The following is a 25,211-nucleotide window of genomic DNA, read 5'->3' as shown; positions in this document are numbered from 1 at the left end:
AGGTTATTTTCCTTGCACCACACTCCCAGAGCCCTCAACTCCTCCCTGTAGGCTGTCTCATCGTTGTTGGTAATCAAGCCTACTACTGTTGTGTCGTCTGCAAACTTGATGATTGAGTTGGAGGCATTAACACCAACACGGGGGTTCTTTTACACCAATGAGTGTTACATTAACTCTATAAGTGTTAATTTAACACTTGAATCAACACTAGAAATGTTACACAGAAAAACCAACACTAGATAACACTATCCAATTTGCTGTGTATAACTATTACCATCCGTGGTACTGTAGCATAAGTCATCCCTATGGGCCCTGGTCAAAGGTAGTGTACTAATAGGGTGCTATTTGGGACACACCTCATGTGATGCTGACATACCAACATCCCTATAATAACATTACACAAGTATTTTCCCACTGAACAATCACAGATGTTGAAAGGTTAATGAAAATCAACATCAAAAGGGGGATGGATTTATGAGAAAACTTAACCGCCATTGTGAATTTCCTCCTTATGAATGAAGCCTAAATACCAGTGTCATACTGACAGAATGTGATCACAGGGTTGAAATATTGATGGAAATATCATTTAAAAAGGAACTACAAAAGGAATGATGCCTAAATATCATATTGACTGAATATCCAGTGCTAAGTGAGAGTACACAGATATCCATAAAGCAACACAGAGAGAGAACACTAGGTTACACGCTATGTAAGTAGTCCTGCCTGAAGGCCCCAGTCTTAATGAATCAGTGTGGTTTGAATGGAGGCAGAGGCGTATTGATTTCTCTGTATGCTCCATCAGAGGAAACGCCTAGGGGAGAGCGAGCATCCGCTAGGCTAGCATCCACTTATAACAACCAGTCAAGTGAATTAGCCACAAGCCAATGGCTTACACAGCACATACATCAGACCGGGGAAAAAAACTCAGTCTGCATCCCAAATGGCACCCATAGGGCTCTAGTCAAAAGTAGTGGACTATGTAGGGAATAGGGTGTCATTTGGGATGCAAGCCCCTGTCTACGCTCAGTAGCTTCAGGTTACGTTTGGCGAGATCACATGTTGCAGTAATTAACAGCGATGTCAATTAGTGTACAGGTATAAGGAAAAGAAACAAGAAGTGTGAGAGTAGCTGAATTGAACAGGTGTCAATCCATCATATGATACAACCTTGAGATTTTTTTGTGAATGATGACCTGATCACACACACACACACCAGTGGTGATCTGTTATTCTGGCAGCCCCTACCGTTCAAAAGTTTGAGGTCACTTGTTTTTGAAAGAAAAGCAAAAACATTTGTCCATTAAAATATACTGTGTAGACATTGTTAATGTTGTAAATGACTATTGTAGCTGGAAAAGGCTGATTTTTTCATGGAATATCTACATACAGTGCCTTGCAAAAGTATTCATCCCCCTTTGCGTTTTTCCTATTTTGTTGCATTACAACCTGTAATTTAAATAGATTTTTATTTGGATTTCATGTAATGGACATACACATAATAGTCCAAATTGGTGAAGTGAAATGAAAAAAATTTAAAACGGAAAAGTGGTGAGTGCACATGTATTCACCCCCTTTTCTATTAAGCCCCTAAATAAGATCTGGTGCAACCAATTACCTTCAGAAGTCACATAATTAGTTAAATAAAGTCCACCTGTGTGCAAACTAAGTGTCACATGATCTGTTACATGATCTCAGTATATATACACCTGTTCTGAAAGGCCACAGAGTCGGCAACACCACTAAGCAAGGGGAACCACCAAGCAAGCGGCACCATGAAGACCAAGGAGCTCTCCAAACAGGTCAGGGACAAAGTTGTACAGATCAGGGTTGGGTTATAAAAAAATATCAGAAACTTTGAACATCTCACAGAGCACCATTAAATCTATTATTCAAAAATTGAAAGAATATGGCACCATAACAAACCTGCCAAGAGAGGGCCTCCGACCAAAACTCCCAAGGAGGGCATTAATCAAAGAGGCAACAAAGAGACCAAAGATAACCCTGAAGGAGCTGCAAAGCTCCACAGCAGAGATTGGAGTATCTGTCCATAGGTCCAGTTTAAGCCGTACACTCCACAGAGCTGGGATGTATGGAAGAGAGGCCAGAAATAATCCATTGCTTAAAGAAAAAAATAAGCAAACATGTTTGGTGTTCTTCGAAAGGCATGTGGGAGACTACCCAAACATATGGAAGAAGGTACTCTGGTCAGATGAGACAAAAATTTAGCTTTTTGGCCATCAAGGAAAACACTATGCCTGGCGCAAACCCAACACCTCTCATCACCCCGAGAACCCCATCCCAACAGTGAAGCATGGTGGTGGCAGCATCATGCTGTGGGGATGTTTTTAATCGGTAGGGACTGGGAAACTGGTCAGAATTGAAGGATTGATGGACGGAGCTAAATACAGGGAAATTCTTGAGGGAAACCTGTTTCAGTCTTCCAGAGATTTAAAACTGGGACGGAGGTTTTACCGTCCAGCAGGACAATGACCCTATGCATACTGCTAAAGCAACACTTGAGTGGTTTAAGGAGAAACATTTAAATGTCTTGGAATGGCCTAGTCAAAGCCCAGACCTCAATCCAATTGATAATCTGTGGTATGATTTAAAGATCGCTATACACCAGTGGAACCCTTCCAACTTGAAGGAGGTGGAGCAGTTTTGCTTTGAAGAATGGGCAAAAATCTCAGTGGCTAGATGTGCCAAGCTTATAGAGACATACCCCAAGAGACTTGCAGCTGTAATTGCTGCAAAAGGTGGCTCTACAAAGTATTGACTTTGGGGGGAGTGAATAGTTATGCACGCTCAAGTTCTGTTTTTTTAGTCTTATTTCTTGTTTGTTTCACCTAAAAAACATATTTTGCATCTTTAAAGTGGTAGGCATGTTGTGTAAATCAAATGATACAACCCCCCCCCCCCAAAAAAAAATAATTTAAATTCCAGGTTGTAAGGCAACAAAATAGGAAAAATGCAAAGGGGGTGAATACTTTCGTAAGCCATTGTAGGCGTACAGAGGCCCATTATCAGAAACCATCACTCCTGTGTTCCAATGGCATGTTGTGTTAGCTAATCCAAGTTTATTATTTTAAAAGGCTAATTGATCATTAGAAACCCCTTTTGCAATAAATTGTTGTCCTGATTAAAGAAGCAATAAAACTGGCCTTATTACTAGTTGGAGCATCAACATGTGTGCATTCGATTACAGGCTCAAAATGGCCAGAAACAAAGACTTTCTTCTGAAACGCGTCAGTCTATTCTTGTTCTGAGAAATGAAGGCTATTCCACGTGAGAAATTGCCAAGAAACTGAAGATCTCGTACAACGCTGTGTACTACTCCTTTCACAGAACAGCGCAAACTGTCTCTAACCAGAATAGAGAGAGGAGTGGGAGACACCTGTGCACAACTGAGCAAGATGACAAGTACATTAGTGTCTAGTTTCAACTGGCAGCTTCCTTAAATAGTACCTGCAAAAAACACCAGTCTCAACGTCAACAGTGAAGAGGCGACTCTGAGATGCCGTCCTTCTAGGCAGAGTTGCAAAGAAAAAGCCATATTTCAGACCGGCCAATAAAAATAAAATATGGGCAAAAGAACACAGACACTAGAGGAACTCTGCCTAGAAGGCCAGCATCCCGGAGTTTTCAGCTGTGCAAACATAATTGCAAAAGGTTTTCAAATGATCAATTAGCCTTCTAAAATGATAAACTTGGATTAGCTAACACAACTTGCCACAACGTGCCATAACACGGTACCTCATTTTGTTTACCTGTCGGCCCCAGCCTCGATCTCAGGTCATGTATGTACCTAACTGACCCCATCTGCCCATTCATCGCTATTTACCCGTTGTTGTCTTAGCTCTCCTGATCAACACCTGTGATTGCTTTATGCCTTTCTTGAATGTCAATATGCCTTGTCTACTGCTGTCTTGGCTAGTTCTTATTGTTTTATTTCACTGTAGAGCCATCAGTCCCATTCAAAATGCCATAGATAGCTCTTTCGTCCCACCCCAAACACATGCGATGACCTCACCTACGTTAATTGATGCCTCCAGAGACGAAACCTCTCTCACCGTCACGCAACACATAGGTTTAACTCCACTGTACTCACATCCTACCATACCCTTGTCTGTACATTATGCCTTGAATAAATTCTACCATGCCTAGAAACCCAACGCACTAGACGAGCAGTTATTATAGCCTTTAGCCGTACCCTTATCATACTCCCCCTCTGTTCTTCTGGTGATGTAGAGGTTAACCCAAGCCCTGTAGCCCCAAGTTCCACTCCTGTTCCACAGGTGCTCTCATTTGTTGACTTCTTTAACCATAAAAGCCTTGGTTTCATGCATGTTAACATCAGAAGCCTCCACCCTAAGTTTGTTTTACTCAATGCTTTAGGCCGCCAAAAATTCAGAGATTTCCATCCCCAACAACAACATTTTCCTTCAAGATAGAACTGCCAAAGGGGGAGGAGTTTGCATGCAAAGTTCTGTCATACTTTCCAGGTCTATGCCCAAACAGATCGAGCTTCTAATTTAAACAGTTCGAGCTTCCAGAAATAAGTCTCTCACTATTGCCGCCTGTTATAGACCCCCCTCAGCTCCCAGCTGTGCGCTGGACACCATATATGAATTGAAATCCCCCCATCTATCTTCAGAGTTCGTTCTGTTAGGAGACCTAAACTGGGATATGCTTAACACCCCGGCCGTCCTACAATCTAAGCTAGATGCCCTCAATCTCACACAAATTATCATGGAACCTACCAGGTACAACCCTAAATCCGGGTACCCTGGAAGGATATTGACCTCCTTCCGGCAGAAGAAGATGACTGGCTATTCTTTAAAGGTGCTTTCCTTGCCATCTTAAATAAGCATGCCCCCTTCAATTTTTTTTAAACCAGGAACAGTATATCCCTTGGTTCACTCCAGACCTGACTGCCCTTGACCAGCACAAAAACATCCTGTGGCGTACTGCATTAGCATCAAATAGCCCGCGCGATATTGAACTTTTCAGGGAAGTTATGAAGCAATACACACAGGCAGTTAGGAAAGCAAAGGCTAGCTTTGTCAAACTGAAATTTGCATCCTGTAAGAACAAACTCCAAAACGTTCTGGGACACTGTAAAGTCCATGGAGAATAAGAGCACCTCCTACCAGCTGCCCACTGCACTGAGGCTAGGAAAAACTGTCACTAGCGATAAATCCACGATAATTGAGAATTTCAATAAGCATTTCTCTACGACTGACCATGCTTTCCACCTGGCTACCCCTACCCCGGTCAAAAGCTCTGCATCCCCCACAGCAACTTGCCCAAGCCTCCCCCATTTTTCCTTCACCCAAATCCAGATAGCTGATGTTCTGAAAGTGCTGCAAAATTTGGACCCCTACAAATCAGCTGGGCTAGACAATCTGGACCCTCTCTTTCTAAAATGATCCACCGTAATTGTTGCAACCCCTATTACTAGCCTGTTCAACATCTCTTTCGTATCGTCTGAGATCCCGAAAGATTGGAAAGCTGCCGCGGTCATCGCCCTCTTCAAAGGAGGAGACACTCTAGACCCAAACTGTTACAGACCTATAGCTATCCTACTCTGCCTTTCTATGGTCTTCAAAAGCCAAGTTAACAAACAGATCACCGACTATTTCGAATTCCACCGTACCTTCTCTGCTATGCAATCTGGTTTTCGAGCTAGTCATGGGTGTACCTCAGCCACACTCAAGGTCCTAAACGATATCATAATTGCCATCGATAAAAGACAATACTGTGCAGCCGTATTCATCAACCTGGCCAAGGATTTCGACTCTGACAATCACCGCATTCTTATCGGCAGACTCAACAGCCTTGGTTTCTCAAAAGACTGCCTCACCTGGGTCACTACTTCTCAGACAGAGTTCAGTGTGTCAAATCGGAGGGCCTGTTTTCCGGAACTCTGGCAGTCTCTATGGGGGTGCCACAGGGTTAAATTCTCAGGCCGACTCTTTTCTCTGTATACATCAATGATATCGCTCTTGCTGCTGGTGATTCTCTGATCCACCTCTATTCAGACGACACCATTCTGTATACTTCTGGCCCTTCTTTGGACACTGTGTTAAAAAACCTCCAGACAAGCTTTAATGCCATTCAACTCTCCTTCCGGGCCTCCAACTGCTCTTAAATGCAAGTAAAACTAAATGCATGCTCTTCAACCGATCGCTGCCCTGCCCGCCCGTCCGTCCAGCATCACTACTCTGGACGGTTATGAATTAGAATATGTGGACAACTACAAATACCTAGGTGTCTGGTTAGACTGTAAACTCTCCTTCCAGACTCACATTAAGAATCTCCAATCCAAAATTACATCTAGAATCAGCTTCCTATTTCGCAACAAAGCATCCTTCACTCATGCTGCCAAACATACCCTCGATAAAACTGACCATCCTACCGATCCTTCGGCGATGTCATTTACAAAATAGCCTCCAACACTCTACTCAGCAAATTGGATGCAGTCTATCACAGTGCCATCCTTTTTGTCACCAAAGCCCCATATACTACCCACCACTGTGACCCATATGCTCTCGTTGGCTGGCACTCGCTTCATATTTGTCTCCAAACCCAAACTCATCTATAAGTCTTTGCTAGGTAAAGCCCCGCCTTATCTCAGCTCACTGGTCACCATAGCAACACCAACCCGTAGCAGGCGCTTCAGCAGGTATATTTCACTGGTCACCTCCAAAGCCAATTCCTCCTTTGGTCGCCTTTCCTTCCAGTTCTCTGCTGCCAATGACTGGAACGAATTTCAAAAATCACTGAAGCTGGAGACTCATATCTCCCTCACTAACTTTAAGCATCAGCTGTCAGAGCAGCTTACAGATCATTGCATCTGTACATAGCCCATCTGTAAATAGCCCACCCAACTACCACATCTAACACTCCAGTGTTTAATTGTTAAATTGTAATTATTTCGCCACAATGGCCTATTTACTGCCTTACCTCCCCAATCTTACCTCATTTGCACACACTGTATATAGACTTTTCTATTGTGTTATTGACTGTACATTTGTTTATTCCATGTGTAACTCTGTGTTGTTGTTTGTGTCGTACTGCTTTGCTTTATATTGGCCAGGTCACAGTTGTAAATGAGAACTTGTTCTCAACTGGCCTACCTGGTTAAATAAAGGTGAAATACATTTTTTTTAAAGGAACACAGGAGTGATGGTTGCTGATAATGGGCCTCAGTACACCTACGTAGATATTCCATAACAACAACAAAAAATCCAGCTACAATAGTCATTTACAACATTAACAATGTCTATACTGTATTTCTGATCAATTTGATATTATTTTAATGGACAAGAAATGTGCTTTTCTTTCAAAAACAAGGACATTTCTAAGTAACCCCAAACTTTTGAATGTTAGTATAAAACATATATGTACAGTGCATTCAGAAAGTATTGGGACATTTGCAAAAATTCTAAAAACCCGTTTTTGCTTTGTCATTATCGGGTATTGTGTGACGATTGCTGAGGATTTTTAACAAATGTTTTAATCCATTTAAAAATAAGGCTGTAACTTAACAAAATGTGGAAAAAGAAAATGGGTCTGAATACTTTCTGAGTACAGTGTACATGTAAAATACATGTAATGTAATACATGTAAAGTGTATGTAATTAGTTTAGCCTGTTTTGAATGTTTTTTGGACATTAATTCGAGTCACATATCAGTTTGCAAACAATGTAAGAAAAACTACAATCCTTCAGTTTATAAAGCTGCATACAAACATGGTCTCTTTCTTGAGTAATGCAGCTTCAAAATGCAGGTGTTTCAGCCTAGCTCAGTGCTTTCTGTGGTGGAGGGGCAGCCAGCAAAAATACAGAGCGCAGGCATTGGTAATCTTCTCTAGTTGTGCCGTGATTGGCTTAGTGTTCTGTCACTCATGGGGACACTACGTCACTGCCAAATCTACAGGGAGGGCTAGGCAGTTCACACCCCCTTGGGTGCTGCCATAGATTTACATTAGAAGTGCCCGTCCAAGAAGGCTCAAGGTCATTGTCCACAGATAAAATTACGTCAAATCCCATTATATCTACTGTAGCTTTGATTGGACTGATCATGTCAACGTCATACTTTCACAATCTTAGCTAGCAAGCTAGACAAGCAGTCATCATCATGAATCACGTTGACAATCTACTGGCAAATCCTTTTCAATCCTTGTCATATGAAGAGAAAGTATAGATAAAACATATCAGTGGTCATTGGCCATTGGACATAAACATTACACAACAAGTTGAAAATCGCAAATTCAACAATGAGTAGTTTGGACAGATTGAATGGCTAACTGCAAGTGTTGCAAAGCAATCAATATTTTGCTTCACCTGCCTGTTATTCGTTGGAGAGGATGTGTGGTCCAAGTCTGGGTTTAAGGATTTAAAACATCTGTCTAAAAGGGTCTCTTGTCTAAGCTTAAAAGGATAAACATTCACACGCTACACCATGGGCCAGAAAAGGTTGGATACATTGGCCATGCTTTCAATCCAGCATGACTTCTGCCGCATTAAAAACAACTGGAAACTTGGAACTGGGAAATCTAAGACTTCAATGCATTCAGGACAACTGGGAACTCTGAAAAAACGAGCTTGGACTGGGAAAATACGTTGTGAATGGCCATCCAACTCGGAAGTCAGGAACTCAGGACTCTTTCTAGAGCTCTGAATTGAAGATCACTGAAGTCATGATGTGACCATGTTTTTTTCCACAAGTTTGCAGTTGTCTTGAAAGCACCATCAATCCAGAGAATGCTAGACTTTGATGACAAATTTGATGACTAAGTTTGCTAACAAAAACGACTGTGGCGACATGTTCAAATGAGCACAGAACAACATTGGTTAGTCCAAAAATATGTATTGTATACTGCTGCATAAATGATGTAATATGCCAGGGAGATATGTATACTGTAGCTAAGAAAGTAATATTAAGTGTATGTTGTGTAGTAAGCTGTTATTATCCCATGTGTCTCATCTAATGAATTTCGTCCCACACCGCCTCATCATTTCACCTACTGTTCTGACTTGGTGGTGCACATGTAGCCTATAGCCTGTTTTAGAGAAATGTCATCGTTGAATATTGTAAGAGCTTTTATCGTCTGCTTATATGTCCCCGTTATTTATACTACGGATCTGACTTGGCGTACAGGGAGAATACTGTAAGAACGGCCCGTGTTCTGAATTCTGTCGCTGTACATTTCAAAAGTGCTGAACAAATAGTTCTATCGACTACTCGCTCACTAATGTCTTAATCAAAATTACGGCTTGCCTCTTATCCGCTCATCGTTCCCTATACTATAGTTTGTACATCTCAATTGTTATATTGCTTACATAGACCTATCTTATTCATCATTTTAGGTAATGTTGGAATTATTTCATTGTTTTGCTTATATTGTGTATTATAATTAGCTCATGTGCTTTTCTTCACAAGGAGGGGATACTATATAATGTTGTTTGGTCTGTAACCATGTTTGCCAGTGACAGTCTCTTCCCATTCAAATATTTATTTTAAACAAACAGTTCAGTAATAGACCATAGTCATTCCAGTTAAAATTGCAAGGGTTGTTTTGTTTTGCACAATGTACTGTCTGTGCGTTGGTATATTGTTAATACAAGTGGATCCTCTTGATTGTATTTTTGTTCATTTTTAGAGCTCATAGGCCAAATAAAATAACGTATACTGACACACATCGCCACTGACACACACACACACACACTTGAAGTACTTTATTTTAATCCACAACTCACATTACAGTCGAGAAGGATTCAAACTTGTCAACGGACAGATATCTGGATACTTATGGACACAGAGAGCACCTTCTTCTCCATACTGCTAGGTTACCTATGACAGCTGACATGGAGCAGACCTACTCCCAATGCTGAACCTGTCACTGTTTCAGAGATCTCTCTCTACCAGGAGACTCATGGTGAAGTAACACGCCGCCTCAAGCTAGAGCTTAAATGAATAACTCAATCTAGACCAAACAAGGTATCCCACTCAGACTCTCTCAAACACTCACAAACTTCTTCTTGCTCAGTGACCTGATTCTATACTGTTTGGATTGAAGGATGACACATAGGCGTCCAGTCATTAAAGAACAATAGTGGAGCTATAAATCTCTACTAGAGTTAACAACTTGGACATGATGATGATCTCACACCATCTCACACGCTGACTCGTACTGAGAGGCCCTAAGCCAACCAGGTAGCCATTCCGGTCACAACTTGCAGACTTGTTTACGTGTTGCTGTGCATTTTGTTGCCAACCTTACGTTGCTACCTGACAACTTTACATTTTTTTCTTTTTAATTACCGTTTATATTTTTAGTTTCTCCCTCACTAAACTTTTTTTCATTCAACTTTTTCACTCTGGACGCTTTATCTGGACATGGTTCGTCAGGACCTCCAACAGCCGAAGCTAAGTAGTAACATTAACATGATGCCTTCTAATTGCAGTCGCTGTACTAATAATATACAGGAGAACAATCGCCTTACGGCGAGGATAGCGGTGCTGCGAGCCCAGCTTCAGACACAATCGTTAGGCAAGGGTAATTTCAGTGTAGGAAAGGATGAAACAGTGTCTGTGCCACCAGTAAGTACAGGTAGTAGTATAAATCCCCCCGCAGCCGGACAACTTTCTCATGGCTTCTGGAGGGAAATGCTGTAGGAATGCTCAATCGGTGTCGCTCATTCAGCCGACATAAACTTTCAACCGGTTTTCCCCATTAAGCAGCGAGTCGGAGTCTGAGGCCGAGCCTTCTCTTGTCTCTACTCCTCCCGTTACGGGGTCTGAGACGCCGAAGCTTCCCACCATTAGCTCTGACAAATTGAAAACGCTAGTCATTGGCGACTCCATTACCCACAGTATTAGACTTAAAACGAATCATCCAGCGATCATACACTGTTTACCAGGGGGCAGGGCTACCAACGTTTAGGCTAATCTGAAGATGGTGCTGGCTAAAGCTAAAACTGGCGAGTGTATAGAGATATTGTTATCCACGTCAGCACCAACGATGTTAGGATGAAACAGTCAGAGGTCACCAAGCGCAACATAGCTTCAGCGGGTAAATCAGCTAGAAAGATGTGTTGGCATTGAGTAATTGTCTCTGGCCCCCTCCCAGTTAGGGGGAGTGATGAGCTCTACAGCAGAGTCTCACAACTCAACGCTGGTTGAAAACTGTTTTTTTGCCCTTCCCAAAAGATAGAATTTGTAGATAATTGGCCCTCCTTCTGGGACTCACCCACAAACAGGACCAAGCCTGGCCTGCTGAGGAGTGACGGACTCCATCCTAGCTGGAGGGGTGCTCTCATCTTATCTACCAACAGACAGGGCTCTAACTCCTCTAGCTCCACAATGAAATAGGGTGCAGGCCAGGCAGCAGGCTGTTAGCCAGCCTGCCAGCTTAGTGGAGTCTGCCACTAGCACAGTCGGTGTTGTCAGCTCAGCTATCCCCATTGAGACAGTGTCTGTGCCTCGACCTAGGTTGGGCAAAACTAAACATGGCGGTGTTCGCCTTAGCAATCTCACTAGGATAACAAGACCTCCTCCATTCCTGCCATTATTGAAAGAGATCATGATGCCTCACATCTCAAAATAGGGCAACTTAATGTTAGATTTCTCACTTCAATGGCAATTATAGTCATTGAACTAATCACTGATCATAATCTTGATGTGATTGGCCTGACTGAAACATGGCTTAAGCCTGATGAATTTACTATGTTAAATGAGGCCTCACCTCCTGGTTACACTAGTGACCATATCCCCTGTGCATCCCGCAAAGGCGGAGGTGTTGCTAACATTTACGATAGCAAATTTCAATTTACACAAAAACAAAAATGACATTTTCGTCTTTTGAGCTTCTAGTCATGGAATCAATGCAACCTACTCAATCACTTGTTATAGCTACTGTTTACAGGCCTCCTGGGCCATATACAGCGTTCCTCACTGAGTTCCCTGAATTCCTATCGGACCTTGTAGTCATAGCAGATAGTATTCACATTTTTGGTGAGTTTAATATTCACATGGAAAAGTCCACAGACCCACTCCAAAAGGCTTTCAGAGCCATCATCGACTCAGTGGTTATTGTCCAACGTGTCTCTTGTCACAGTCATACTCTGGACCTAGTTTTGTCCCATGGAATAAATGTTGTGGATCTTAATGTTTTTCCTCATAATCCTGGACTATCGGACCACCATTTTATTAAGTTTGCAATCGCAACAAATAATCTGCTCAGGCCCCAACCAAAGAGCATGAAAAGTCGTGCTATAAATTCTCAGACAACACAAAGATTCCTTGATGCCCTTCCAGACTCCCTCTGCCTAGCCAAAAATCAGTTAACCACCTAACTGAGGAACTCAATTTAACCTTGCGCAATACCCTAGATGCAGTTGCACCCCTAAAAACTAAAAACATTTGTCATAAGAAACTGGCTCCCTGGTATATAGAAAATACCCGAGCTCTGAAGCAAGCTTCCAGAAATGTGGGACGGAAATGGCGCCACACCAAACTGGAAGTCTTTCGACTAGCTTGGAAAGACAGTACCGTGCAGTATCGAAGAGCCCTCTGCTCGATCATCCTATTTTTCCAACTTAATTGAGGAAAATAAGAACAATCAGAAATTTCTTTTTGATACTGTCGCAAAGCTGACTAAAAAGCAGCATTCCCCAAGTGAGGATGGCTTTCACTTCAGCAGTAATAATTTCATGAGCTTCTTTGAGGAAAAGATCATGATCATTAGAAAGCAAATTACGGACTCCTCTTTAAATCTGCATATTCCTAAAAAGCTCAGTTGTCCTGAGTCTGCACAACTCTGCCAGGACCTAGGATCAAGAGAGACACTCAAGTGTTTTAGTACTATATCTCTTGACACAATGATGAAAATAATCATGGCCTCTAAACCTTCAAGCTGCATACTGGACCCTAAACCAACTAAACTACTGAAAGAGCTGCTTCCTGTGCTTGGCCCTCCTATGTTGAACATAATAAACGGCTCTCTATCCACCGGATGTGTACCAAACTCACTAAAAGTGGCAGTAATAAAGCCTCTCTTGAAAAAGCCAAACCTTGACCCAGAAAATATAAAAAACTATTGGCCTATATCGAATCACCACATTCTTTTGGAGAGATTGGAAACCCAAATTGGTCTACATGGACAAGTTCTGGCCTGGTTTATATCTTATCTGTCGGAAAATGATATCAGTTTGTCTCTGTGAATGGTTTGTCCTTTGACAAATCAACTGTAAATTTCGGTGTTCCTCAAGGTTCCGTTTAGGACCACTATTGTTTTCACTATATATTTTACCTCTTGGGGGATGTCATTCGAAAACATAATGTTAACTTTCACTGCAATGTGGATGACACACAGCTGTACATTTCAATGAAACATGTTGAAGCCCCAAAATTGCCCTCGCTAGAAGCCTGTGTTTCAGACATAAGGAAGTGGAGGGCTGCAAACTTTCTACTTTTAAACTCGGACAAAACAGAGATGCGTGTTTTAGGTCCCAAGAAACAAAGAGATCTTCTGTTGAATCTGACAATTAATCTTGATGGTTGTACAGTCGTCTCAAATAAAACTGTGAAGGACCTTGGCGTTACTCTGGACCCTAATCTCTCTTTTGACGAACATATCAAGGCTGTTTCAAGGACAGCTTTTTTCCATCTACGTAACATTGCAAAAATCAGAAACTTTCTGTCCAAAAATGATGCAGAAAAATTCATCCATGCTTTTGTTACTTCTAGGATAAACTACTGCAATGCTTTACTTTCCGGCTACCTGGATAAAGCACTAAATAAACTGCAGTTAGTGCTAAATACGGCTACTAGAATCCTGACTTGAACCAAAACATGTGATCATATTACTCCAGTGGTAGCCTCCCTACACGGCCTTCCTGTTAAGGCAAGGGCTGATTTCAAGGTTTTACTGCTAACCTACAAAGCATTACATGGGCTTTCTCCTACCTATCTTTCTGATTTGGTCCTGCCGTACATACCTACACGTACGCTACGGTGACAAGACGCAGGCCTCCTTATTGTTCCTAGAATTTCTAAGCAAACAGCTGGAGGCAGGGCTTTCTCCTATAGAGCTCCATTTTTATGGAACGGTCTGCCTACCCATGTGAGAGACGCAGACTCGGTCTCAACCTTTAAGTCTTTACTGAAGACTTATCTCTTCAGTGGGTCATATGATTGAGTGTAGTCTGGCCCAGTAGTGTGAAGGTAAACGAAAGGCTCTGGAGCAACGAACCACCCTTGCTGTCTCTGCCTGGCCGGTTCCCCTCTCTCCACTGGGATTCTCTGCCTCTGAAAATATCCCTCTAGTGGTGTGAGGGCTGTACTTGGCAAAGTGGGTGGGGTTATATCCTTCCTGTTTGGCCCTGTCTGGGGGTATCATTGGATGGGGCCACAGTGTCTCCTGACCCCTCCTGTCTCAGACTCCAGTATTTATGCTGCAGTAGTTTATGTGTCGGGGGCTAGGGTCAGTTTGTTATATCTGGAGTACTTCTCCTGTCTTATCCGGTTTCCTGTGTGAATTTAAGTATGCTCTCTCCAATTCTCTCTTTCTCTCTTTCTGTCTTTCTCTAGGAGGACCTGAGCCCTAGGACCATGCATCAGGACTACCTGGCATGATGACTCCTTGCTGTCCCCAGTCCACCTGGCCATGCTGCTGCTCCAGTTTCAACTGTTCTGCCTGCGGCTATGGAACCCTAACCTGTTCACCAGATGTGCTACCTGTCCCAGATCTGCTGTTTTCAACTTTCTAGAGACAGCAGGAGCGGTAGAGATACTCTTAATGATTGGCTATGAAAAGCCAACTGACATTTACTCCTGAGGTGCTGACTTACTGCGCCCTCGACAACTACTGTGATTACTATTATTTGACCATGCTGGTCATTTATGAACATTTGAACATCTTGGCCATGTTCTGTTATAATCTCCACCCGGCACAGCCAGAAAAGGACTGGCCACCCCTCAAAGCCTGGTTCCTCTCTAGGTTTTGGCCTTTCTAGGGAGTTTTTCCTAGCCACCGTGCTTCTACACCTGCATTGCTTGCTGTTTGGGGTTTTAGGCTGGGTTTCTGTACAGCGCTTTGAGATATCAGCTGCTGTAAGAAGGGCTATATAAATAAATTTGATTTGACAAGCCTATGGTCGACTAAGGTATGGGCTTTTTTTGACATTGTAGCTGACAGCGCAGGTGACTCCCGACTGACTGATCAACAAATCACCTTGCATCAAAAACTAACTACTAACTACTAATATTTGTAGATAGGTTTGTCACAACTTACCCACAATGCATCATAGATTTGATGCTCTTGAACATGGCTTGTCTTTCCGAAGAAAGTTTCCCTGCTGCCATGGCGACCATGCAACGTCTTCTTCCCATAATCCGCAAGAAGTGGAGGTCTTTGAGTTCTACATTGGCTGAGTTTGTCTGACTGTGAGATTATTCCTATCTGGTGTCTAATTACATCTCCTCCTGTGCTAGAGGTCTGCCAAAGTCTGACGTTTATCACAATCTCCCATTTACTCACTAACGCATTAGCACAGGCTTTTTTCATAACCTTCTTAGCATCACAAATTGCGTCCTATTCCCTATGTGGTGCACTACTTTTGACCAGGGTCAATAGGGCTATGGTCAAAAGTAGTGCACTAATAGTGAATAGGGTGCCATTTGGAATACATACCGTGTATTGTCTGTGATCCCCCTCCCCATGTAATTCCCCTTTGGCAGACCTTTGTGTAAAATATGTCCAAACTGCTGCTTAGTCAATGGTGCTACACATTAGATATTTATACAAACAAACTCTGAGGCAAATGAAGTCATTTCAAAACACAGTTTAGTGAGAGATGTGTAATGAAAGATGGCAACCACAAATGAAGAATCTTTGAGGGCCATTTAATGTGGGCAAGTGTGTTATGACGGTCTATTATAAAGCTTACAGTCTGGCCAAAGTTAGTCAAGTTCAGCAAAGTCTAAATCTTAGATAAACCAGAGAGCTTTATGGGTAATGAGAGGCATTCATTAATCTAATCCTCTTTCTTTGCTTAATTTTTTCGATTTCCAGGAAACCGATCTCATCTCCCACTAAAATTACATTTGGATTGAACTTGTTTTAGCTTGTTTTAACGTAGCGTTTTTTCCACCCATAAATCAGAACGCGTCAGTCGAGAACAAATTACCATGGAACATATGTATGGAATGACTCCGCTTGTAGGGTTCAAGCTTGGAATAACCGGGTGCCGCCATAGGCAGCCATGCACGCTCCTGTGTCAAAACCTTGATCTGAAATACAATCCTTTAACAGACCATTGAGAGCAACACAAACAATAATAGGCTGTGAACAGGCAAGGGCCTGCTCTGCTTTACCCCCATATGACACACACACACACACACACACACACCACAAATAGGTGGTTTTCACTTAGACCTTACATTATACAGTAGTTGTGCTTTCTCGGTCAAACACATGCTGGCACACACACTTATGCACACACAAACGCGCACAAAACACGCACACACACACAGTCTCAAAGTGCATTCTGATCTCTGATGCTTCACGGGAAACTGAAGTGAATGCCCTCACATTCAAGCACAGACAAACCCCCTTATTAAAGTCTGCACGCCATACACTAGACAAGAACAACAAAAGATGCCTCCTTATACAATTGCCTGGATAACTAAGGACATAAGTAACTGTAGACATTGTGACTTGAACTTTTCCCCCTTGCTGCTTTTGACTCATCTGCCCTCACTCTAAAAAAAAAAACTAAAAAAACAACTGAGAAAGTTGACATGACCTGTAGGTGTATTTTACCTCATACCCAAGACCACCGTGGAATCAATAACAAGCAGAGTGTGGCTTAGGATCAAAGCACCAACCTGGGCAGAATGAAACACTCACAGCTAGGCTAGAGGAGAGAGAGAAAGAGATAAGTGTGTGGGGGCTTGGAGATTGGAGACTAGTTGGTTGATAATAGCAGTCTCTCTCTCTCTCTCTCTGTGGCTCTCTCTCTCTCTCTCTCTCCTGTTATCAGTGCATGCCTCAGATGCTCCAGAGCCTTAACACTGCCAGATGTGTCATTAAAAAAGTCCAGCTTAGCCAACTGGGTTCTGGTACACTCCCTGGCCTTCTCTGATGGAGCAGAGATTTCCACAGCAGCCAAGACGACAGGCAAGTGGGAGTACATTTGAAAGTGGACGCTGGGATTGAACCCCAGTCTCCGGTGGGGAGCAGTACAAATGTGCCTGGCCAGGTGCGTTACCACTAGACTACAGAGGTCTACCAGGGGAAAACTGTAGGCTTTCAGCTTCAGTTAAAGTCCTGGCCCTGTGGCCTACGTCAATTCATTAGACTTAACACACGCCCGAAATGTCACCTGTCACACACGCTTATCATCCGGCCACAGCCACGCAACTTCAGCGCCAGACCCACCTCCGTACCTCTGCTGTAGCCGTGGGCTACGTCCCAAATGGCACCATATTAATTATACAGTGAGCATACCAAACATGAGGAACACATTCCTAACATTGAGTTGCACCCAATTTGCCCTCAGAACAGCTTCAATGTGGGCTCCTGAGTGGTGCAGCTGTCTAAGGCACTGCATATCAGTGCGAGAGGTGTCAGACCCTGGTTGGATTCCAGGCTGTATCATAATCGGCCATGATTGGGAGTCCCAAAGCGCGGCGCACAATTGTCCCAGCATCGTTAGGGTTTGGCCGGGGTAGTTCGTCATTGTAAATGATAATTTGTTCTTAACTGACTTGCCTAGTTAAATAAATTAAAATGTTTTGGGGCATGGTCTCTACAAGGTGATGAAAGCATTCCACAGGGATGCTGGCCCATGTTGACTACAATGCTTCCCACAGTTGTGTCAAGTTGGCTGGATGTCCTTTGCATGGTGGACCCTTCCTGATACACACAGAAAACTGTTGAGTGTGAAAAACTCAGCAGCTCTTGACACAAACCGGTGTCACAAGATGGCGCCGACAGAGAGGGCTGGCTCGCTTCTAGTCCTTAGGAAACTTTGCAATATATTGTTTTTTTAATGTATTATTTCTTACATTATTGCCCAGAAAATCTTAAGCATTATTACATACAGCTGGGAAGAACTATTGGATATCAGAGCGACGTCAATATCAGCACTACAACTAGGAATACAACTTTCCCGAAGCGGATCCTTTGTCCGCACCACTCAGGGCATTTGAGGCCGACCCAAAACAACTCCACTGTAGAAGAGGAAGACGGAGCGGTCTCCTGGTCAGAATTCAGAGGCACGTACACCACCTACCACTCCCGAGTATATTACTGACTAATGTCCAGTCCCTAGATAGCAAGTTTGACGAAATCAGGACACGGGTTGCTTTCCAGAGAGACATCAGGGATTGTAACATACTCTGTTTCACAGAAACATGGCTCCCTCGGGATATGCTGTTGGAGTTGGTACAGTCACCTGGCTTCTCAGTGCGTCGCACCGACAGGAATAAACATCTCTCCGGGAAGAAGAAGGGCACAGGTGTATGTTTCACGATTAACGACTCGTGGTGTAATTGTACCAACATACAGGAACTGAAGTATTTTTGTTCACCTGACCTAGAATTCCTCACAATCAAATGCCGACCGTATTATCACTCAAGAGAATTTTCTTTGGTTATTGTCACAGCTGTGTATATACCTCCTCAAGCCGATACCATGACGGCCCTCAAGGAACTTCACTGGACTTGCAAACTGGAAACCAAATATCATGAGGCTGCATTTATTGTAGCTGGGGATTTAAAAAAAGCAAATTTGAGAACAAGGCTACCTAAATTCTATCAGCAACTCGACTGTAGCACTCAAGCTGGAAAAACACTGGACCATTGCTACTCTAACCTCCACAATGCTTACAAGGCCCTCCTTTCAGCAAATCTGATCACGACTACATTTTGCTCCTCCCTTCCTATAGGCAGAAACTCAAACAGAAAGTACCCGTGCTAAGGACTATTCAACGCTGGTCTGACCAATCGGAATCCACGCTTCAAGATTGTTTTGATCACACAGACTGGGATATGTTCCGGGTAGCCTCAGAGAATAATATTGAAGTAAAAGCTGAATCGGTAAGTGAGTTCATAAGGAAGTGTATAGGAGATATTGTACCTACTCTGACTATTAAAACCTACCCTAACCAGAAACTCTGGATAGATGGCGGCATTTGCGCAAAACTGAAAGAGTGAACCCCCGCATTTAACCATGGAAAGGTGACTGGGAATATTCCCGATTATAAACAGTGTAATTATTCTCTCCGCAAGGCAATCAAACAAGCAAAATGTCGGTAGAGAGACAAAAGTGGAGTCGCAATTCAACGGCTCAGAAACGAGACTTAAGTGGCAGGGTCTACAGACAATCATGGACTATAAAAGGAAAAATCAGCCACATCAGGGACACCAACGTCTTGCTTCCAGACAAACTAAATACCTTTTTAGCATGCTTTGAGGATAATACAGTACCACCAACTCGACCTGCCACCACTGCACACTGCCCTATCTCATCTGGACAAGAGGAATACCTACATAAGAATGCTGTTCATTGACTATAATCTCTTCAACACCATAGTATCCTCCAAGCTCATCATTAAGCTTGAGGCCCTGGGTCTCAACCCCGACCTGTGCATTTGGGTCCTTGACTTTTTTAAGGGCCACCCCCAGGTGGTGAAGGTAGGAAACAACATCTCCACTTCGCTGATCCTCAACACTGGGGCCCCACAAGGGTGCGTGCTCAGCCCCCTCCTGTACTCCCTGTTCACCCATGACTGCGTAGCCATGTATGCCTCCAACTCAATCATCAAGTTTGCAGACGACACAATAGTGCTAGGCTTGATTACCAACAACGACTAGACAGCCTACAGGGAGGATGTCAGGAGGATGTCAGGTGTCAGGAAAATAACCTCTCACTCAACATCAACAAAACAAGGGAAATGATCGTGGACTTCAGGAAACAGCAGAGGGAGCCTCCCCTATCCACATCGACAGAACAGCAGTGGAGAAAGTGGAAAGTTTTAAGTTCCTCGGCACACACATCACTGACAAACTGAAATGGTCCACCCACACAGACAGTGTGGCGAAGAAGGTGCAACAGCGCCTGTTCAACCTCAGAAGGCTGAAGAAATATGGCTTGTCACCTAAAAACCTCAAACCTTTACAGAAGCACAATTGAGAGCATCCTGCCAGGCTGTATCACCGCCTGGTACGGCAACTGCACCATCGACAACTGCAGGGCTCTCCAGAGGGTAGTGAGGTCTGCACAACACATCACCGGGTGCAAACTACCTGGCCTCCAGGACACCTACAGCACCCGATGTAACAGGAAGGCCAAAAAGATCATCAAGGACAACAACCACCTGGGCCACTGCCTGTTCACCCGGCTACCAGCCAGAAGGCGGGGTCATTACAGGTGCATCAAAGCTGGGGTCGAGAGAATGAAAAACAGCTTCTATCTCAAGGCCATCAGACTGTTAAACAGCCATCACTAGCACAGAGAGGCTGCTGCCTGACATACAGACTTGAAATCATTGGCCACTTTAATAAATGGAACACTAGTCACTTTAATAATGCCACTTTAATTATGTTTACTTGTCTTGCATAACTCATCTCATATGTATATACTGTATTCTATACTATCTATTGCATCTTAGCCAATGCCACTGTGTCATTGCTCATCATTATATTTCTATTTATATATTCTTATTCCATTCCATTCCTTATTCCATTAGTTATTTGTTGTGGAATTGTTAGATATTACTTGTTAGATATTGCTGCACTGTCGGAACTAGAAGCACAAGCATTTCGCTACACTCGCAATAACATCTGCTAACCGTGTGTATGTGACCAATAAAATGTGATTTGATTTGGTGTGCCTGGCACCTCCTACCTTACCCCATTCAAAGGCACTTAAATATTTTGTCTTGCCCATTCACCCTCTGAATGGCACACATACACAATACATGTCTCAATTATCTCAAGGCTTAAAAATCCTCCCCTTCATCTACACTGATTGGAGTGAATTTAATGGGTGAATTTAACAAGTGAATCACCTGTCATGCACAGGAGGTTGGTGGCAATGGGCTCGAGGTAATGACTGAAGCAGAATTTGTGGAATGGTATCAAATACATTAAACACATGGTTTGCTCCGTTCCCGGCCATTATGCACTATACAGGGAACAGGGTGCCATTTTGGAACACAGATGTGTTCATGCCCAATGCCTGGCCTTAGATGTCTTGACTGAAACCAGGACAACATGGGACCTGGGCTCGACCTAGGAACCTGTATGGATGATATCGGTCTATAAAGAAGTGAAATGTACGAGGCTATGATGATAACTCCGGCTGCTGTATCACCTTTCTAACCGCTAGGCTACCTGCCGCCTAAATGAGTTGATAAACACGAGGTTAAGATGATCCCAGTGCCACTGTGTATTTGTTTAGAGAAATTGCTAAATCATTGAAGCACTTTCCAAGGAGAGACAGGCGGACAGTGAATGAGGGCTGTCAAAAAAGCAACAACAGCACCCAAAATAGCTCTACCAATGGAATATTTACAGCGTCTGCAGCGTTTGTATGCAGGCCTCAGCAGGAAATGTGAAGAGAATTCTGTCTTTGTCGTCATCATCACTCCGACTCACATAGAGAAACACGGAGCTGACTCCTCCAAGCCTCCATCTGCAACAATACACAGATCGTGTATTCTGTTTGAAAGTCTTCTTAGAGTGTGTGGTGCGGTGACATGGATTAAAGTCATTCTTCAGTTCAGAAGAGCGATGAGTAAAAAACGTGAACGCTTCAGTATTAAGAGGGGGAGAGAGAAAGAGAGATACAGAGACGGAGACAGACAGAGACGGAGAGGCAGAGGAAGAGACGGAGAGACAGATACATGTAGGAATAAAAAGAGAGTGAGAGAGACACAGACACCGAGGTAGAGGAAGACTTGTGTGTATGTTTGTGTGGGCGTTTGCATGTAGGAAGGGCAGGAGTCCTCCTGGCCAGTGGTCTGTTTGTGTAAAGAGGTTGGAGTGAGCACACAGAGCCACAGACTGGGAGACATCTGGTTTCCAGTACAGACCTGCCCCTCATAACCCACAACCTGACTTTATACTGGAGGGAGGAACAACTGGGAAACGGAGGGAGGAAGGAGGTGTGTGAGTGTGTGTGTGTGTGGGGGGGTCTCACACACACACACACACACACACACACACAACACAGTGCTACAGATCTGCAGACTTCCCAGCATGCCCTGCTCACATTCCTGACCTCCTTCTGTCACCCGAAAGTTTGACTCACACCCACACCTCCCCTCTCTTCTACCACCACCCTCCCCCTGCCAAATCCCTGTCTGTCTCCCGTCTCTCCCCCGTCTCCCCTCCCCCAACCGACTGTCTCGGAGTTAGACCAAAAACACACAACTCAGATCTCACACCCGAAATAACGGGATACATACTCTCTCTCTCTGTGTGTGTGTGTGTGTGTGTGTGTGTGTGTGTGTGTGTGTGTATGTGTGTGTGTGCGCACGCGTGTGCATGGTGCAATGGGTGTAAGTCACTCTGGATAAGAGCGGCTGCTAAATGACTAAAATGTAAATGTAAATGTTTGTGTGCATGTGTGTGTGTAACTGCAAGTAAACATCTTGATTGACAGAGGGCGTAGGCAGCGTAACAAAAACACTGCCAGTCTGTCATTCAAATAAACATGAGGGTTTACACAATACGCCTGTACCTGAATACCAGCTACTCACCAAAACAAACAGAGGGAATAACTTCTTCCTAAAAAGTTCCTCCTACACTACCTGCTTATGGTTTAGACTTAACCTTCAAGAATTCAAGACAATGGCACGGTAAAACCATGGGCAGGTTCATTGTACATCCCAAATGAACCCTATTCCCTATATAGTGCACTACTTTTAACGAGGGCCGGGCGATACCAGTGCACTATAAAGGGAATAGGCTGCCTTTTGGGACACATCCTTCAACTCTCCTCTTGTGCTAAATCTAAGCTCACTGGGGTGTGGGAATGTGACGATGTGGCCAAAAGTGAGGGATCAGACCCCTGCACCCTTCCCTAATCCGCACCCCACAGAGATAACAACAATGTGACGGGGCTCCAGTCATGTGATCAGGTGAGGAATGTGTTCGACTCCCAAGCATCCCCCAGGATAGGATACATAGTGCTGATCTGATCCATGCACCATACACAACACAACACACTAGTCTGACTGATGAACAGGACAGGAAGCGGAGCCCTGATAGGTAGATCTAATCCTGGACCATACACAACACAACACACTAGTCTGACTGATGAACAGGACAGGAAGCGGAGCCCTGATAGGTAGATCTAATCCTGGACCATACACAACACAGCACACTAGTCTGACTGATGAACAGGACAGGAAGCGGAACCCTGAGAGGTAGATCTAATCCTGGACCATACACAACACAACACACTAGTCTGACTGATGAACAGGACAGGAAGCCGAGCCCTGATAGGTAGATCTAATCCTGGACCACACAACATACCAGTCTGACCAATACACACACAACAAACATAGCCCACTAATCCTCTCTTAACGAAATGTAGCCAACCACACTGATAAATGCACAGGGCAAAAAAAGTCATAAACTGAGTAGCATGGGTGTAAGGAAACTGCCCTGGCAGCCAATGTCTACTGCAGGGTTGCCCTAGCACTACACAGCTAGTTCAAATAATCAACTAACCATGAAGGTTTGATCATTTGAATCAGCTGTGTAGTGTTAGGGCAAAAAACAAAACGTGCACCGCTTGGGGTCCTGAGTACTGAGTTTGGGAAACACCAGTCTACTGAAACTAGACCAGCACCCATCCACTGTAACTACTACAATTACTATGCTACTATTACACTAATGACACTACAGTACAAGAGTTACAACCAAAAAAACAACACAGAATGGAGTACATGCTCATAAACTCTGTGTGTGAGACTGATTATTCAGAGGTTGTTGATTCTCGCTTTTCACAAGCTCTTGGTGGCAGCCCCGGCTACGAAAACCCAACAATGTCCCTAGTTTGACACTAGGGTGTACACACCAGTCTCACAGTGGTAAAGCAATATGAGTGTGGTCCAGTACTTACTGTGCATAGAGCCCTGTGGGAGGGCCGAGGCTTTAGGCGGGCTGATTCTACTCTTGGGTTGGGCCCCCGTGTCCCCAGTCTGTGCCTGGCTTAGGTGGCTTTGGCTCTGGCTCTGGGACTGGGTCTGAGATTGCATCTGGCTCTGCTGTTTGTCTGTCTGCTGCTGTGCAGCCAGGGCCCTCTGCTTGGTCAGGGTCCCGTCGCTGCCAGCCCTCATCAGCTTCTCCCCCACACTCACCACCCTGGCTCGGGCCCCTCCCGGAGCCTCCTTACGGGAGGATGGCAGCTTGGATCCTGCACCGACCGAGGAGGGCCGAGCCAGCCTCGAAGCTTTAGACATTCTGGTGAAAGTCAGTGAAAGGTCTCTGGGACTCTCAGTCTATCGGTCTCTCTCAGTCTCTGTCAGTGCCAGGTCCGGGGTAGGTGAAAGGGTCGGGTATTCCAGGTCTCAGGGCTCCTCAGTGTGTCTCCCACTCAGCTCTGCGAGTCCTGACTGGAGCAGGTAGGCTGGGCTGAGCAGCCAGAGGGAAGAGGGCACTTTTGGGAAGGCAGAAGGGGAGGAGGAGGAGGAGAGAGAGAGAGAGAGAGAGAGAGAGAGAGAGAAGGGGCGGGAAGAGTCAACAGGTCCCTGGAAGGTGTACTCTTCTCCTGGCAGGGCCTCCTGGGCTCATCCTCCAAAGCAAACAGAGCTGTGTGCGTGTGTGTGGGTGTGTGTGTGTGTGTGTGTGTATGTATGTGTGCGTGAGCGAGTGAGTCTTCAAACCTGTGGATCAGCAGGAGGTGGTGGGCCAAATGCAGAGAAGAAGCCAGGTCCTTAGTGTCAGCGCATTCCAGCTCTATAACCCACTGTCTTTCCTCTCTGTCGCCCGATCTGTCACACCCTCTCGTCTCCTTTTCTTGAATCCTGCATACTCCCTCTCTCATTGACGACCCTGTCAAACACAGACAGTTCTTAGTCCGAGGCAGTTTTATTTCCGTCTCCTCTTTTCCTTCTCTCCACTGCTCCGCAGTAGTTCTCCTTCTTCTTTAAAAAAAAATTATTTCCTCTTCTCTTTCTTTTTTC

The 25,211-nt window shown here is 44.1% G+C and overlaps 1 protein-coding gene across 8 annotated transcripts in view; it reads right to left on the bottom strand.

The window, feature by feature from the left end:
* Positions 1-24,730, bottom strand: part of si:ch211-285f17.1 (sickle tail protein homolog) — a 178,353-nt gene extending 153,623 nt beyond the window's left edge. For 3 of the 8 annotated variants that reach the window (XM_024393080.2, XM_024393084.2, XM_024393085.2), the window contains exon 1: positions 24,149-24,730. In XM_024393080.2, coding sequence (XP_024248848.1) covers positions 24,149-24,488 — 340 coding nt within the window. In that variant the 5' untranslated portion in view covers positions 24,489-24,730. The remainder of the gene's footprint in view (positions 1-24,148) is intronic. The other 5 variants (XM_024393079.2, XM_024393081.2, XM_024393077.2 and 2 more) reach the window with 4 other exon arrangements.
* Positions 24,731-25,211: the final 481 nt, after the last annotated feature.

Source organism: Oncorhynchus tshawytscha, linkage group LG29, assembly GCF_018296145.1.
Source record: "Oncorhynchus tshawytscha isolate Ot180627B linkage group LG29, Otsh_v2.0, whole genome shotgun sequence".
NCBI lineage: Eukaryota > Metazoa > Chordata > Actinopteri > Salmoniformes > Salmonidae > Oncorhynchus > Oncorhynchus tshawytscha.
The sequence above is the reverse complement of the archived record's forward strand: the minus strand, read 5'-3'. Positions and strand labels throughout refer to the sequence as shown.